The sequence below is a fragment of the Lucilia sericata genome, unplaced genomic scaffold (assembly GCF_015586225.1).
Source record: "Lucilia sericata isolate MDLA Ls3-8-SP2 unplaced genomic scaffold, ASM1558622v1 Contig000431F_arrow, whole genome shotgun sequence".
Lineage (NCBI taxonomy): Eukaryota > Metazoa > Arthropoda > Insecta > Diptera > Calliphoridae > Lucilia > Lucilia sericata.
The window spans coordinates 246,214-264,041 of NW_023994446.1; the positions used below are offsets into that span (position 1 = coordinate 246,214).

At 29.1% G+C, this 17,828-nt stretch overlaps 1 protein-coding gene across 1 annotated transcript; it reads right to left on the reverse strand.

The window, feature by feature from the left end:
• Positions 1-12,772: 12,772 nt before the first annotated feature.
• Positions 12,773-13,742, reverse strand: LOC119604783 (coiled-coil domain-containing protein lobo). Its single transcript, XM_037957621.1, has 3 exons — positions 13,260-13,742; positions 13,025-13,153; positions 12,773-12,778 (listed from the first exon to the last, which is right to left on the reverse strand). The coding sequence occupies exons 1-3, from the start codon at positions 13,677-13,679 to the stop codon at positions 12,773-12,775; spliced, it is 555 nt and encodes a 184-aa protein (XP_037813549.1). The 5' UTR covers positions 13,680-13,742.
• Between the last annotated feature and the right edge of the window lie 4,086 nt (positions 13,743-17,828).

A 17,828-nucleotide genomic window follows, 5' to 3' on the forward strand; every position in this document is an offset into this window, starting at 1 on the left:
GAGATGTACGATATAACTATCAGGAAAAAGGTATTTCGCGGTATACCACAGGGTGGCATTTTGTCACCTTTACTCTGGGTTACCACGATTAATAGCCTCCTAAGGACCCTAACCGAGAAAGGACTTAGACCTGTCTGCTATGCAGACGATGTCGTAATACTTTTAAAGGGAAAGGATCCAAGTTACTTGTGTAGAAGAGCTGAGGAGGCTCTGAATACGGCCTTGAGCTGGGCTCAACCGAGAGGCCTCAATGTTAACCCGGCGAAGACGGAAATCTGTCTTTTCACAAGAAAGACAAAAATTTATACATATACTGAACCTTGCTTCTTGGGCAAGAAGATACCGGTGACAGACAAAGTTAAGTACTTAGGTGTAATACTTGACCGGAAATTAAAATGGAGACACCACATAGAGGATAGGATCAACAAGGCACATCGGTGCTGGGCGATATGTAGGAGAACCATAGGCATGAAATGGGGTCTTAGTCCTACTATGACAAATTGGCTTTATAAAAGTGTAATTAGACCAATTCTAGCTTATGCTTTAATAATCTGGTGGACTGCTTTGGACAAAAAGTGTAATATCAAACTACTACAGGGAGTTCAGCGTACATGCTGCTTGGGTATAAGTGGTGCCATGTGTACTACTTCAACCAAGGCTCTGGAAACGTTGCTAGATATTCCACCCATTGAAACATATATAAGATATGAGGCGGCGCTTACAACCGAACGGCTCTTTACTTTAGGCGAACTGGCCAAAAGCGGTTATAGGACACGTCATCAATGTATACTGGACACATTGGAAGGTTATACACATTCATCGGACGTGCCTGATCGCATACCAGACACTGAATATGTCGGAAACTTTGAAACGCTAATCCCAGATAGAATGTCTTGGTCAAGCGGAACATTAGAGCAAATACCAGTAGGAATCCGTTGCTACACGGATGGCTCTAAATTAGGGGACAAAGTGGGTCTGGGGTTCTATATTGAAGACCCAGAAACAGAAATATACCACCGTTTACCTAATCATAACACAAGCTTCCAGGCAGAAGTACGAGCAATAACGGAATGTGTAAATTGGATTAGAATAAATATGGCGCCCACAGGGCTTAATATATTTACCGACAGCCAGAAGGCAATTTGTGCGATATCAGGTGATAGAATTAAATCTAAGACCGTATTGGATTGTAAGAAAGCTTTAACTGAATACTCTCCCAGAGGTAAGGTTCACATCATATGGGTACCAGGCCACTCGGGAGTAGTCGGCAACGAAAGGGCAAATGTAATAGCTTTAAAGGGAAGGGAGCTCGATGTAGTTAACCTGACAAACGCAAAACCATTCGACGCAACAAAAGCTGAATTAAAAATATGGATGAGAGAATCCCATAAGGCCTCTTGGAATAATGAAACCGTGGGTAGAACCACAAAGATTCTATGGGGTGACCCTGATGAGAGCAAGACGAGAAATCTTCTCAAAATGAGCAAGTCTGAGGTTAGTATGATGGTACGTATTCTCAGTGGACACACAGGATTACGAGCAGATCTATACAAAATTGGACGTGCGAATTCAGACGAATGTAGAGCATGTGGAGAGGACAGTGAAACTCTGGAGCACTTTCTTTGCCATTGTCAGGCATTCGTCGAAGTTAGATCCAAGTATCTTGGAAGTGATGTTATTCCGGAAATAACATTCTTAACCAACACCGATTGGAAGATTCTTAGGAATTACGTCCAGGAAACTGAGTTTCTGAACATGGAAAAATAATACATTCAGTGAACAATTTTTTTTTTTTTCTTGAATTGGAGCGCACAACAGGCCCGATAGTGGCCTAGGTGTATTTCTTCGGATTTGATGTAGTATACATCCTCCTATCAACCTAACCTAACCTTCTGCCGACGTTTTGTCAAGTGCCGTGATAAATATTTGTCTAATATAGACACGGGGTAACACTGTAAGTATGTCAAAAAGACACAGAAAAACGCCGAAACACCTAAACTTAATTTTAGGTCGTAGAATCTAGTGGCTTACTCCGTTTTGAAAATTTAGGTCAAAATCGGGAGATATTGTGTTTTAAAGTATGAACTGTTTATGGGGTGATTTTTTAATTTTTAAATTTTTGAAAAAAGTTTTCACGCATAGACATACGAACTAATTATAAAAAGCTAAATATATGTATATGCATAATTAATAATTTTCTATGCGTGAAAGTTTTTTTAATTTAAATAATCAAAAAACACCTCAGAAACAGTGTAAACTTTAAAATCCAATATCTCCTGATTTTGACCTAACTTTTCAAAACGGAGTATGCCACTAGATTCTACGACCGAAAATTAAGTTCACATGTTTCGGCGTTTTTCTGTGTCTTTTTGAAAGTTGAAATTTTACTTACAGTGGATTGGATTTTATTTATTGGATTTTATGACAACACCGATTAAAATGTCAGTTTAGAAGCTATTAATACAATTGGAAGAAATGTGTCAAACTTTGTCGTTTGAAATATGTATTTTGGGGACCAAATGGCTTCATGTTATTTATTGGTTATCTGAACGTAAAACAGAGTTCTATTAAACTAGTTCTTCAAACTATCAGATGAATCAATTATAAAAAATGTAGTAGGATAAAATATGATATTAAATATTTATTATTTCATTACAATTTCAGTCTTTTTAAGCTTTTCAATGTTAAAATATAATTTAAAATAATTATGTTTGGAGCATATTTTTTAAATTTTAAGAGCATATTTTGAGTTTTTTACGGCATATTTAAAGCGCTTAAAACACTTTTTTAGAGCATGTTTTCGGTTTCCCTGATTATCATAATAGCTCTGCTCAAGAACAAAAAGTTGTTACTAGTGAGTACAAATTAATAACAATTGTTAAGGGAAAAGTATCATTAACTCAAACAAGTTAGAGTGCTATATTCGGCTGAGCCGAATCTTCAATACCCTCCACCAGGCACTATTATATTAATACTTTTTTAATTGATCAAATATTTGTAGAAATACGTTTTCTCATGTCTTAAATAGAAAATCCCAAGATTTAAACAGCTTAAATCTGTTACAATTGCAAGATTTATTGAATATTACAAGCAGGGTTGCCACTGACCAAATTTTAATCCTACCAAATTTTTGTCAAAAAACTACCAAAATCATTTAAAACCTACCAATTTTTTTAAATCAAATACAACTTTTTTGAGAAAAGGTATTTCGTAACCTAAAATGCAAAGGGGCGTTACAATACTAGTAAAAATTTTATGATACATTTTTTTCTTGAGTTCCTTTATTAATTTGTATGGGGGAACGTCCTTGAAGATATCAATTTTGTAAAATCTAAACGACTTAACAACAGGAATTTCAATGATTAAAATATTTCGATTAAATTTGCTATATATAATCGGTCCATGATGTCATCCAGGAAAATCATTTGAATGTTCAAAAATACTTTGGTTTGCAGCAATTGTGAACAAATTTACCATAAGTCAGTTTTAAGTACCCGTGACGTAATATGACAAAAAATAAAATATATTAAAAAATCATTGAGTGTGTCAGATGAGCTGTATGATTGTTTTCATCGCTCGTTTGAAAAAAAAAACAGCAAAAAATGTAAACATTGAAGAAATTGTATGTGAAGAAGAATTGCAAAAAAATGAAGATTAAAAGGAAAACAACCTTATTTTATTAAATATTTGCTTAGATTCTAACTAAAAGTGTATTGGATTTATTTTTTAATTATTTCTTAAGGTTTTTTTTCATTATAAAACACTTTTCAATACACTATCAATACCACAAACAACTTTTTTGACTTTGCATGTACAGTAAAACCCGTTTATTTGTTTTCAACACATATTTTTTGAAGTTCGATATGAAAATGGATAATTGTATGAAATTTTATTCATGGGACTAAATAGTATTTCGTTTTAACCAAGAATTCTTAATAAAATATGTTTTTGTATCAATATAGTTATCAAAATTCCGGTAATTAAGATGAGTTCGTAAAAAGCAAATATTAGTTATAAAGGGGTTTGACTGTATTGCAATTTGATTTTACATTTGAAAAAAATTATGTGTATGGTGAAAAGAGGTGAAAATATATCTTTATATATTAGTCCCTCTTTTAAATCTCCCGTGGTTCATTATACATTTTCTTTTGTTGATTTTTCGTAATTTTTTTTGTTTGCCTTCGTCATATTGTTAAAATCAGCTGATTCCAGTCTATGATAGTCTATGGTTATAGATTTAAGAGCATAAACATTTAAAACAATAATAATATTGATAAAACAAATCAAAAAAAATACTATTTACTTAAAAAATAAAGGTTTTCTTCTTCCGAATTGATTATTTTATTGTTTTTGTTGATTGTGTTTTCTCATTTATAACTTAGGTTTAATTAGCCAACAACACTGAGTTAAACTAGGATAATAAGTAACGTAACTGATTACTGAAAAACACAAAATATAGATTAAACTTGGTTTAAACAAAGAATGTAGATTATCATTATCAGAAAAACCCGCCCTTAATGGCTCAAGAAAAATCTGTAGTTTTCAATCCTTAATTTGTCTAAAAAATTTTCTGAGTATCGATCCCAAGTAGGACCAAGTCCTGTTATTAGACCTTATTCCGAACTCCATTTAATGACTCAAAAATATATTAAAAATTCTGATATACATAATTACTAATATTTTAATACAGTAAATAAATGAGTTCATCGTTGTACTAAATTTAGTGATTTTTACTAATATAATTAATTTGTTAAAATTCTATAAAAGTATGTGTTTTGACAAACCTACCAAAAATCGATTTTTAACTACCATCCTACCAAATTAAAAAAATCCTAACAACTTGGGTAGGAAAAGTCCAAAACGGCAACGCTGATTACAAGCGCCATTTTCTTTTATATTTTTACTAGCTGCGATAATATTTTTCTGTCTGTAATGACTTTTTTTGAAATAGATATCAAAATTTACCTTATAACGATAATAGTTATTTTATTTTTCTGCCTTTTTTAATCCTTAAGGTCAGTTTCTGGACCAAAAAGTCCCTTAAAAGTTTAGTAGTTGAAAATGAGCTTAAATTAGGAAATTTTTACTAATTTGTAGAAAAATTTAAAAAACTTTTTTTTGAGAAATTATACTGAAATCAGCATTTTCAATCACTTGTAGGGAACTAAGGACACTTTCAAATGAACTGTTTTATTTTTGCAGTAGATTTAAAGAACTGTTCAGTTTAAATTACGTCACACCGTACTTTGAATTGTAGTGCCCCTGGTGTAAAGAGGCAAAAGTCTTCGGTTTTTATATAATATAAAATTTCAAGCGATTTTTTGCTGTTTGAAAAAGTACATTGAAGTAATTGAAAAAAACTGAAACAATTATAAGAAATTCTGCACAAAATCATGAAAAATTTGGGTTCTTTGATTTCAAATTCCTTTAAAAAGAACAAAATTACGTTTTTTTCTACTTTTAATTTGACAAACAATTTTGAGTTGTTCATTAAATAGTAAAAATACAGTTTTTTCGTCTTTGTTTCTCAAAAATACATCTATTTATAAAAAAGTATGTTTAAAAATATTATTTTTATTCATTAGCTTTTATGCATCCACACTAAAGTTTTGGATGGATTTAGACACCACTTATTAAATCCGGAGAAATAAAGGTTTAAAGATCAAATATCGTTAGATATACAAAAAAGTTACCAAATAATTTTACTTATTAAAATATTCACATCTTCCTCTAATTAAAATATTTCGGAATTTGTTAATGGTAAATGGAAAATGTGTGCTGGAATTATTCAAAATCATTATTTCATTTGAAAAGCTTGGAATAAATACGGTGCTACATACGTGCAGAATTTTTGGTGGATAATTTTCTAAAAGTATAAAAAGATATTGAAAGATGAATTCATCTATATTTTATATGAACAATGCTTTATATGTATCGTTTCAGAGGTATACGTATATAAGATTTGCAAAAGTTCTGTCTTTCAGGACACTCTAATGAGTAGTCAAATACATATCATGGTTTTTTAGAATTTATATCAAGATAATTTTTGATGTTTTTTTAACTTATTGCAGATTTTTATTGTTATCTCGATTTAACAATAAATTTAAATTTTATATTTTTGTATGAAAAATATCAGTGATTACGGATCATTATTTTTTCTCGAATTGAGAGTTATTTAAAGTAAATTTTTAAACAGTTATATAAATAGAAATTTTAAGGGGAGATATAAATGATTTTCTAGATGGATTTGTAGATTTAAATTTAAAATTCGAATTTTTGTGAAAAATGTAATATGAATATATTATTTACACTATTTTAGGAGCGGTTTTTGTTCAGTACAGCATACAAAAGTGACGTCGTAGACATTCATTCAAGATCTAATATAGTTATAGTTTTTTTGTTCAGTACTGCATACAAAAGTGGCATCGTAGACATTCATTCAAGATCTAATATAGTTTATAGTTTTCTTGATCGTAGAAAACTACATCCGATTCTCTTTTAACATTTTTATTTTCTGAGGATATACAGCAAATTAAAGGTTTTGAAATAAAAATAGTTTACCGGTGGAAAATATAAGTGATGGGAGTAATATATACAAATCTACAACAATAAAACTTTGATAAAAAATTTCGGATCCTGTTTTAAAATAGTTTTTTTTTTTTGAGGATATGCAGCGGATTACAGGTTTTGAAATAAGAATAATTTTCGCGTGGAAAATGTAAGTGATGGGGTTACGAATCCACAACCGATTTTACGCTTTAGATGAAAATCGATTTTTGATAATAAATTAAATTGATTACAGATTTTTATTCTACCTACTCGTAGAGTAAGTTAAGGACCTACAAACATTTTAGAGTTTTCAAATAAAAATAAATTTTTGATTGAAATTTTAACTACCTAAATAATAATTATCATATACTATAAAAAGTATATATCATGAGCATTATAAATGTAACAAAAAAATGGACGGGAAAAGGTCATTGCATTTCATTAAGATCATAACAGGTCCGAACTTAGTGGTATAGGTGTATTTATTCGGATTTAATGTATTAAACATTCTCTTCCTCAAACTAACCTAACTTTCCACGATAGAACTGTTGTCATGCAAAATTTCATGAAGCTTAAAATCCAGATCAAAAAGTTGATTCTAAAAATACACTGTCTGTTGCCAAATTTCTTGAAAATCGGTTCATGTTTTTTTATATTTAGCCTAGAAATTTGGTGTTACAGCGAACATAAAAATGTGCGTAGCATCAAATCAATATCATATAGTTTTTTTTTTTAACTTCTGGGGTTAGACCTATTAAATGCAAAATTTTATGAAAATAAGTTTATTAGTTATGTAGGGAAAGAGTAAAAAAGTCTCATATATATTTATTATTATATATTATAGGTTTTGAAGATGTAATGTGTCATACTGTTCATTCCACAACATTCATTATAACAGATTTCATGAGTTTTTTGTATGCCTGAACGTAAATTTGGTTTAATAATTATTTTACAAAAAGTTGGTGTAAAAAGGGGCGTGGCGTCTGATCCAGATCCTGAGATCGGTATACCAAATTTCATGTAAATCGGTTCAATAGTTTTCTGTAAGTCTCGAATGAAAATTTGCTATAACAAAAGTGAGCATAAGAAGAATCGTGACGTCAAATCATGATTTTATATAGACTATTGTTCCACTTTAGAATAGAACTATTAGTGTTCTAAATTTCATGAAAATCGGTTCAGCAGTTTGTTCGTGAAAGCGTAACGAACAGACTTTCTCTTTCATGTAATTATAGGATAAGATATAGGTAAGGATAGTTTTATAAAAAGTGGGCGTAGAAAGGGCGTGGCATCGGATCAAGTTCTTATATATAGGCTATAGTTCTTTTCAAGTTTTTACCTATCGGTATTCAAAATTTCAAGTTAATCGGTTTAGTAGTTTTTGCATATTGTGATTGCAAAATTGGTTTTCAAGCTTTTACCTATCGGTATGCAAAATTTCAAGTTAATCGGTTTAGTAGTTTTTGCATATTGTGATTGCAAAATTGGTGTAATAATAGTTTCACAAAAAGTGGGCGTAAAAAGGGGCGGGGCATCCGATCAAGATCTTATATGACCTATTGTTCCTTTTGAAGTTAGGCGATAGTTAATAATTTGCATGCATGTGTGTGAAATATTTAAGGAAATTCAAAATATACACAAATTGACAATGCAACAAGTTAAATGCGGCAGGACCTAGTATGGAAGATATGACCAATTATAGACCGATCGTAAAAAAATCATTAAGTAACATTTTTGTACATAAAAGCTATATTTCAGTCAATTTTGGTTTCTGTATCGTAATTTAGTAATAAGTAATGTGTGTTTAAGTGCTTTCCATAAGAGAACCTTGTATGGGACCGAAATTTTTGCTAAATTCTATATATCATTATTTGGTAATGAATATTGTGCATTTAAGTGATATTCTGGAGGGGACTTTGTATGGGAGCTATGACCAAATATGGACCGATTGTGAAAAAAATTATAGTGTCATTTATGTATATAAGAGCAATATTTGTGGTAAAGGTATGGATATCAATATTTGGTAATGAGCAAGGCAAGGATTTTCATGCACTTAAAAATGAAAAATATGCGCTTAAAAAATGCACTTTAAAATGGGAAAATATGCACCAAAAAATATTTTCTTGCGTAATTTTACTTTTATTGTATTTAAGTACATTTTTATTATAGAACTTAAGTTTTTGACAACAAATATATAGGTTCTTGATGACAGACATATCGCTTTATGTACCCTAATAAAAATTTCAACTCGAGAATGACAATAACTATAAAGACTAAGGAACACCTTTTAATAATATGGGCAATATCGTGTCAAGGTTAGTACTATTAAATAGTAGGCCATACACATCGGTCAAGAACTGCCGGAGGTAGAGGGGGTCAAAGTTGAACATTTTGGTAATACAGGTTTTTTTCAAATGAGTGTAACTTTTCACCTATTGATCCTAGCAAAAAAGGAGTTTAGATAGCTACTGTTCTTTACTGTTTACAAGTTTTTTATTTAATTCTAGGGATGTAACAAATGCTCGCTTTCGCATATGCGAATTATTCGCTTCTTTTTTCCATTCGCAAAATCTTTGTGGATGTTTTAGCGAATACTATTTCTAAAAAAACTAACGAAAAATTAAATGTAAACACTCTTAGAGAATGAAAATTAAAATTCCCGGACCTGTATTTCGTGACCCTATATTCAAAAAGTGCGAACTCAATTTTGGGCAAAGTGAGTTTTTGATGCAAAAGGATTCCTCAATGCATGATCCACGTCTGGTATAAATTTTTGTTAATATGCTATCCTAAGCTAAATATTTATTGAAGAAAATAAGTGCTAACTTCCATACAAATTTTATAAAATTTTTTAAAACTTCAAATTTATTTAAAATTTATTTTGTATATTAACAAGATGAACATGCTGAACACAAAACAGGTGAAGATTAATAAATTGAATGTATAGTTTTTAAGATATGATCATTTATATATTTGTATATAAAGCCAGTTTTAGACTTTAAATAATGTTTTTCCGAAAAATGTAAAGTTATTTCAGAAATCGTTTATAACACTAAGATCTATAATATTCTATGGTTCCAATTTAGAATTTTGATTATAAAAAAGTCTTTAAATGTGCAAATTATGGAGTATTATTCAAAAAATATTGGTACTTTTTATATTCAAAAACTTTTCATAATTTAAAATATTTGTACTGAGAATAAGGAATAGTAAACAAGCAGATATGCCATGAGTTTTTCTACTTAAATGGTGTAAATGCATCTTATTGGACTTACTGGTTTGACTTATATCCTAAAAAAAAAACATTTCATAAAATTATAAAATAACGCATATTATTAGAAGAAATTTTTGTTCTATTCTTTGAACAAAACATGCTAACATAGAACAAATGTTTGTTTTTTTGTCGACCAAAAAGTGCTATCTTAAATAAGTCGCTAAAATGTGCAAAATATTAAAATTTGTTCATAGGTAAGAATTAGTAAGGATGTTAAAAACATATTATGGAAGAAATATTGTCTTTTAGTGCAATATTTCACGAATTGAATAGTTTTTTTGCTTTCCTGAAAACTAGACTTTATTGATTTAGCACTTTTTGAATATAGGGTATCGATTTGTTCTTTAGTTATGTATTATGAAGTAAAAATTTTGATACAACTCAATTTTTCATAAAAAAATATATTATGTAATTTCCTAATATATAATTTTCTTTGCAAATTAACTTGAATTATACTATTTACATTCGCATTCGCAAAAAATAAAATTTATTATTCGCTTTCGCTTAACTGGTTGTAAATTTTACAAATATATATGTAATACAAAAAAACACAATTTGTATTCGAAAAAAAGATATGCAAAATATGCTATAAAATGTTATAAATATGCAAAATATATACAATTAAAGCAAAATATGCAATTTATGCATTTATAACAAAATATGCAAAAATGTGCAACAACAAATCCATTTTGCCATGCCATTTTGTTGCAAATTCCTTGATTCGAAAAGAAAACGAAAAGTTATTTTGAGTAACTGACTACAAACATGCATTTGCATACAAATCCTTGCCCTGGTAATGAGTTATGAGCTATAACCAAATATGGACCGATTGTGAAAAAAATTTAAAATAACATTTCTGTGTACAAAAATAGTATTTATTTTTATGGATATCTTAATTTAATAATAAGTTATTTGCGTTTAAGTGTTTTTCTAAAGGAGACCTAGTATGGGAGCTATGACCAATTATGGACCGATCGGAAAACAAATTTACAGTAATATTTTTCTGTAGCAATACATGTACCAAATTTTAAATGGATATCCTCATTTAATAATGAGTTGTGTGCGTTTAAGTGATTTTCGGGAGGAGACCTTGTATGGGAACTATGACCAATTATAGAACGATCGGAAAAAAAATCACAGTAACATTTCTTTATGTAAGAGCAATACTTGTACCAAATTTTGTAAGGATATTTTAATTAAGTAACTAGTTATGTGCGTTTAAGTGATTTCTGGAGGTGATCTTGTATGGGAGCTATGATCAATTATGGACCGATCCATCAATTTTTTCCTCTAAATGAATTCTATTGACATAAGATTTTAATTTGTAAAATTATGCGAAGATATCAACATTCTGACGGAAGTTATTAACAATTAACTCATTTTCCAGGAATATGTACTTTTGTATGGGAGGTATATGAAATTGTGGACCGATTCCGCCATTTTTCAACAGGGCCCAAGCTTTCATGTAGAAACGAAAGTATGATGGTTTTCATTTAATTATATTGCATAGTTTTCGTGATAATTACAGAAGAATGTGTAAAAAATTATTATTTTTTTCGGGGTTGTTTTAAACTTTTCCCGATGTGAACCGATTTTGCTTTTCAATAGGAAAGTGAAGAACATTTTAGGTGAATTTGGTTAAATTTTATTGCCTCGTTTTATCGTGAGCGTGTTTTACACAGACAGACGAACATAGCTAAATCGACTCAGAATTTGATAAGAACCCTAATATATATATGTATTTTGTTGGGTCTCAGATGAATATTTCTTGATAGTACACATGGAATGACAAAGTTATATATAACCTCTAGCACCACTGATGGTGGTGGAGGGTATAAAAATTAGCAAGAAGTGTAAAAACCAAGAGCGTAAATATTTTGTCTCCAATAGATTGTCTCCAATATATTGGATATAGTCATCGACGGCTCAAAAACTAAACAATTGTTTTTTTGAAGCGTAAATTTACTTTTAACATATTTTGAGGATCTAAGAGAGTATTTTTGTAAATATATGGGCCTTATAATATAAATATGGTCAATTTCATGTCAAGGCATTCAACTCAAAAAATTGATTTTGACGAAATTTGCACCAAGGTTAGTACTATTGGATAGTAGGCCAGACACAATTTTCAGATCTACTATCCAATAGTACTAACCTTGGTGCAAATTTCATCCAAATCGGAAGACGTCGATTTTAAAAGTTGAAAGTGATTTTGTTAAATATTGGTTTACAAAAATTTTATTTTTTTTTTGTTTTTTGTTTTCAATAAATTTCTAATAAATGAAAGTGATTTTGTTAAATATTGGTTTACAAAAATTTAATTTGTTTGTTTTCAATAAATTTCTAATAAAGAAAATGTGGTATCGCATTTAGAAAAACAGATATGTTCAATTCACAATCGGTATTGTATAGTTGTATGGTAGTATGTCGTAATTTTTTATAATTTTTTTTGTTTCAAAAAATTGAATTTGAAAAATTTTTTTATGACATACAACGATAGAATTTTTCATTAAGCATTAAAATATCAATTCCATTTATAAAAAAAATTCTAATGAAAAATATTTTAAGTACCATTTAATGAAAATTATGTTTTTTCATTATAACTTTTTTAATAGTGGTAATGAATTTTCAAAAACAAATTTAATTAGTATTTATAAAAGTGGAATTCGTATTTGAAAAATTTTTAAAGCTGTTAAAACTAGTTCTTCTAGTCCGAATGTGCTGATATTTGGCATGCATGATTTTACCTAATGACAATACATTATAATGTTCGGATATTCGAAATTTTTGAACTAATGTTCGAAAATTTCTAAAATCTATTGAATAATGGTAATGAAAATTTCTTTTTAAATAATTACTAATGAAATCGTTCCATTAAAAAGCATTACCATTAGACAAAATAATTCTAGTAAAAAAATAATTACATATAATTTTTTTTTTTTTTTCAATTTAATGCTAATGAAATCGTAAAATAATTAGTCATAATATTTATTACTCCCCTGTATACGACATCGATAGTGAATTGGACAATAGTAAATCTCTTAAAATATACAAAATTCTTATGTATTTATGAAGTCTATTGTTTTCATTATTCAATAACATTTTAAAATCTTGAAATCACCTTATTTAAACAGATTTTTAATATCCTTTATGTTCTATTATATTTTGACTTAATATCTAAAGTAAATAAAGTGTACTTACAAAACTCATCATATCATCCAGAGGTTCGTAAATAATGAAATCTGCAACGAAACTGGCACACTCTTCCGCATTTCTAATTAAAGGTTTATGGAGAAATGATGAAGGTCGTATTGTGGTACAAACGAATTTCTATAAATTTTCCAAAATTTAATTTTACATATTTATTTCGAATCATCATCGGTATAAGTAAAAACTAAAATTTTATTGCACTACCAGCAACTACTTTTATGCTTACCTGTACATTACATTCATTGGGTAGGGCCAAAACTAGCGGACGTCTATTCGAATTGTTAATAACAAACTGGTGTCTAAAATTTTCTGCATATAATAACAGAAGCCGTTCTTTAGCTGATAGAGTATAGTAGGAAGGAGGGTAACAGTGAATAGAATCCTTAAATTCTTCAACAGTTTCAGGAAATGATAAATCAATGCGTCCAACTTGACGAGAATCTTCGTTTTGAACGGTCTCAATTTTTAAGTCTTCAAGTTCCTCCTCTTCTTCATAGCTCGCCTCTTCAATATCTGCATTTTCGGCTTCCATTTCAGCTAAACGTGCTGTTTCCTGATGAGCTTCTTCAATACTTTTGATTTGATCATCATGTTTATGTGGATCAATTTTAATTTTAGCCTTTGAAATATAAGGTTGACGCGGCATAATTGTTACTTTTATATTTACAGAAAAATAAAAAGTCTAGAAATATATTTAAAATTAAAACAATTTTTGGTTGTCATGTGAACGTTAATTCGCACGTAAGAAGTTTTTTTTCTAATTTAATTTTATTTCCAAAACAGAACCCTCTTTTGGAAGCTAGTTGATGCTAAAATATAACCCATGGTGTGGTGAACATGTGAGGTGTTGTCTCTCATTTAGTCACCCGGTTTTTGTATTTACTATTCTTCGAGCTGCCAACCAAATCGTCGTGTAGTAGAAATCAAAACCATTTGCAACGCTAAGGTAAAACGGTTTCCAATGTGGTAAGTAAGTTTTCCAATCAAAACTAAAACCATTTTAAAACTAATAAAATTGTCTTACTTTGCTACACACCAACAGATGGCAAATGTTCATATAGGTTTTTTCGCACACTACTGTTACCGTTAAAATAATAACGATAACCGAAATAAACCAAAATACGATAACACAAAGCTACCGTTACGGAAATAAACCAAAATGCCGAGACCACTAAAATACCGTTATATGATTCGAAAAGGTTTCCAACCGTGTAGTTTAGTGCAAATAACTATATTTGTCACACATTGTTAACATTTTTATGGAAAATTATAATTTTTCCATAAAACCTTTCCCACTTAAACCTTTCGCATTATCCACTTGGTGTAAGAACACCGAATTCACGAGAAGGAATGAAGGTAACAAAGAATTAGAAAAGAAAAGCCAAGTCACAAACCTGACACACAACCTAATAAAAGTGTTGCCGCTTAAAAATAACGCAGTGTTGCCACTCTGATTATTTTTAAACAAAATTGGTTATTTAATTTTGTCCCTTACTCATAAACACAATTTTATTTTATAAACGATTTATAAATCAAATTTCGTATGGAGATTTTGTTTTATAAACCTTTCATAAAATAAAATGTTGTTTATGAATAAGGGAATTTGAATTTATTTTAATTTTGGTTAGTTCTTCTAAAAATTACTTATTGCCCATTTTCAATGCCAAACTAATTTTATTAATCCTATATACAGTGAATCAATTAAGTAATTTGCCTATGTAAAATTTTATAAATTTTAAGAAAAAACTTTATCTGAACAATTATTTTTAGCAAAATAAAGCAATTTGTTTGTTGTACTTTTTAAAGAATATCTTATATTTTAATTTTCTACCATAAAAAGTAAAATCGTGATATTAATTAACGAGATTTTTGATAAAATGTGAACGTATTGTTAATTTTTAAGGTCAATAAAGTATTTTGCTTTTTTAGGTTTTTTGTTCATTTTTTTAATATTGCTGCATTATTTTATAAAATTTAATATTTTTATTACTCCTATGTATTAGAATAACATTTTTTAGATATTTTAGTAGTGGAACGTGGTATAAATCTATAGATTATAACAAAAATAATCTGGGTTTTTGGTCATTTTGTATTGATAAACAAAAACTACATTACGGAAACCCCATCTATTTGGTGAGTACTGTGTGAATTTCATTTAGAATTGTATAATATTGATTCTTATTCAATAAAGCTAACACTAAGTACCATCCTAGCCACCCTAAGTATGGGGATATCACCGTATACCACTATAGAACTATTACATGCTAGAATCTTGATATTCTACCCCATATTTTGAATGCATTATTTTATGAATAAAATGCAGTAGGCGTAGTTGGATTTGGATAGTTATTCTTGATTTGGGTTCTAACTATATATAAGTGTATGTATTAGCTGAAAAATATTGCTTTTGTTGATCTTAGGTGATGAGAACCGCCTCTATATGTAAATATCTAAATTAAGTATTTTTCCCGTACCACACGATAGTTCACTTTATATTGTTTCCAAGCAACCTAAGGTCTGTTTAGAGGTTTAAATTTAAACATGTTCTTTTAAGTTCGTATATGGACTTTGGAGAAGAAAATGAAACGCTCTCCTTTGGCAGTTAAGGATTTTAAAAGACAACTCAGTGCGTTTTTTTTAGTAATTTTTTTAATAATTCTTTGTGTTATTTCATCAATTTCTATATTTTATATTTTTTACTGATTGATTAAACATCTCATAATTGAATTTCATTGATTTATACTTGTTCTAAACTTATTTTTTATATTAGAATTGGCTCATTATTTCCCTTCAAACATTTTTGACGCAAATAACTACACAATTTCACACAATAAGGATATGATTTTTGAAAATTACAATTGAAAAATACTTAACACGTGTCCTTTTAACAATAAAACAATAAATTCCAAAAAGCAATTAAAAATAATTTGAAAAACCAAACGAAATTAACTGGAAATTTCAATATGCAAAATACTTTATTGACGTGCTGAAAAATAATAAAATGCAACAACAAATGCATCAAAATTTGTATTTTAATATTTTTTTCTTGGTTTTCCCATTCTACATAATCTCTACTTTCAATTAAAAAACATAAATTTACTTTTTACCTGTTTTTTTTTATACCCTTCACCTTCGTGAGAAGGGTATATACAGTGTCTCTCATAAGTATTCGAATTTAGGTGAACTATGAAAAGAAACCAAATTTAATAATATATTTTGTGTGCAAAAAAAATAAATTAATTTGTTGTATTGTCAAGACATTCCTTAGGTTTGATATCACGCTTTTTAAAACTTGAAAAATTTACATTTACATAAATTAAATTAGCTTTTTTTAAAAAAGTCCATAAAATTGCCTCACAAAAGTATACGAATTTTTCCTGTATTTCATATTTGATCATATTATACGAAACACAAATTTTAGAATCGAATGGTTTTTATGCTTTAAATTGTTTTAAAGGGTTACTATCAACCGAAATGATATATTTTTGGCCCATTTGGTCCAAAATTTTTGAGGATTTGTACCCTCTTTTTATGTAATATCATTAAAATGGCGATTTTTTTGCAATATTTGTAGTATTTTCTCTTTTTTCCAGAGATAAAACCAAAATTTGATATTGGGATTTAATAGAACCCTTGGAGTATCTAAAAATAGTATTTTTTGTTATAATAATCTGTATTTGAACGATCCAAGATATATTATTGATATCATTATTCTGTCGCTAATTCAATATATTGGAACTTAAGTCCATTTTCATAATACTAGGGTCAAAAATTTTCGGGAAAGTTTTCTTGTATATATTCTTTTAGATATCAGCTTTTATATATTTTAAGTTTTCAATGTATTGTGGACGTGTACAACTCCAAAACATGCCTCGAAGAAACACCATTCAATATGGTAGTATCATTATTTTTATGCACCAATGACCTCCAGGCTGCATGCCACTATATAATTATGGTCTAACTCAAAAATATCGATACCTGTTTAAATATTGATTACTATGATTAAAATAAACCCAAAATTTTGGACTTACAGTGTTATTGTAATGGGCAACATAAGCGTGAAAGTTACGAATAGTAAAAACTGAAATCTACTGTATAGGATGACGTTTTGTAAAGGCATGTTTTGGAATTGTATACCGATATAATGTATTGAAAATTTTAAATATATTAGCAAGAAACCACTCGATTATAATTTTTGTGTTTCGTATAATATGGTCATATATGAAATACAGGAAAAATTCGAATACTTTTGTGAGGCAATTTTATGGACTTTTTTTAAAAAAAGTTAAATCAATTGAGGTAAATGTAATTTTTCCAAATTTTAAAGAGTGTGATATTATACCTTAGGACTCTCTAGAGTCTAGACAATATAACAAATTTAATTATTCATTTCACACACAAAAAATATTATTAAATTATGTTTCTTTTCAAAGTACAACCAAACTCGAATACTTATGTGAGACACTGTACATATAAGTTTGTCATTCCGTTTGTAATTTCTATAATATAATTTTCCGACCTCATAAAGTATATATATTATGGATCCTTATAGGTAGCGGAGTTGATTAAGCTGTGTCCGTCTGTCTGTCTGTCTGTCTGTCTGTCCGTCTGTGTGTTTGTTGAAATCAGTTTTTAGAGGACCCCAGATATCGGCGAATCTTCAATAATTCTGTTAGACATGCTTTCGAGAAGATCGCTATTTAAAATCAGCCAAATCGGTCCATAAATACCGGAGATATGAGCAAAAATCCGAGACAACCTCTGAAAATTTCATAAAAAAGACAAATTTTTCCAT

Excerpts from the sequence above, each read along its gene's own strand:
- LOC119604783 (XM_037957621.1), bottom strand. The coding sequence starts at position 13,679 with ATGCCGCGTCAACCTTATATTTCAAAGGCTAAAATTAAAATTGATCCA. Across the intron at positions 13,154-13,259 it reads CCAATGAATGTAATGTACAG|AAATTCGTTTGTACCACAAT; the intron begins GTAAGCATAAAA and ends GAAAATTTATAG.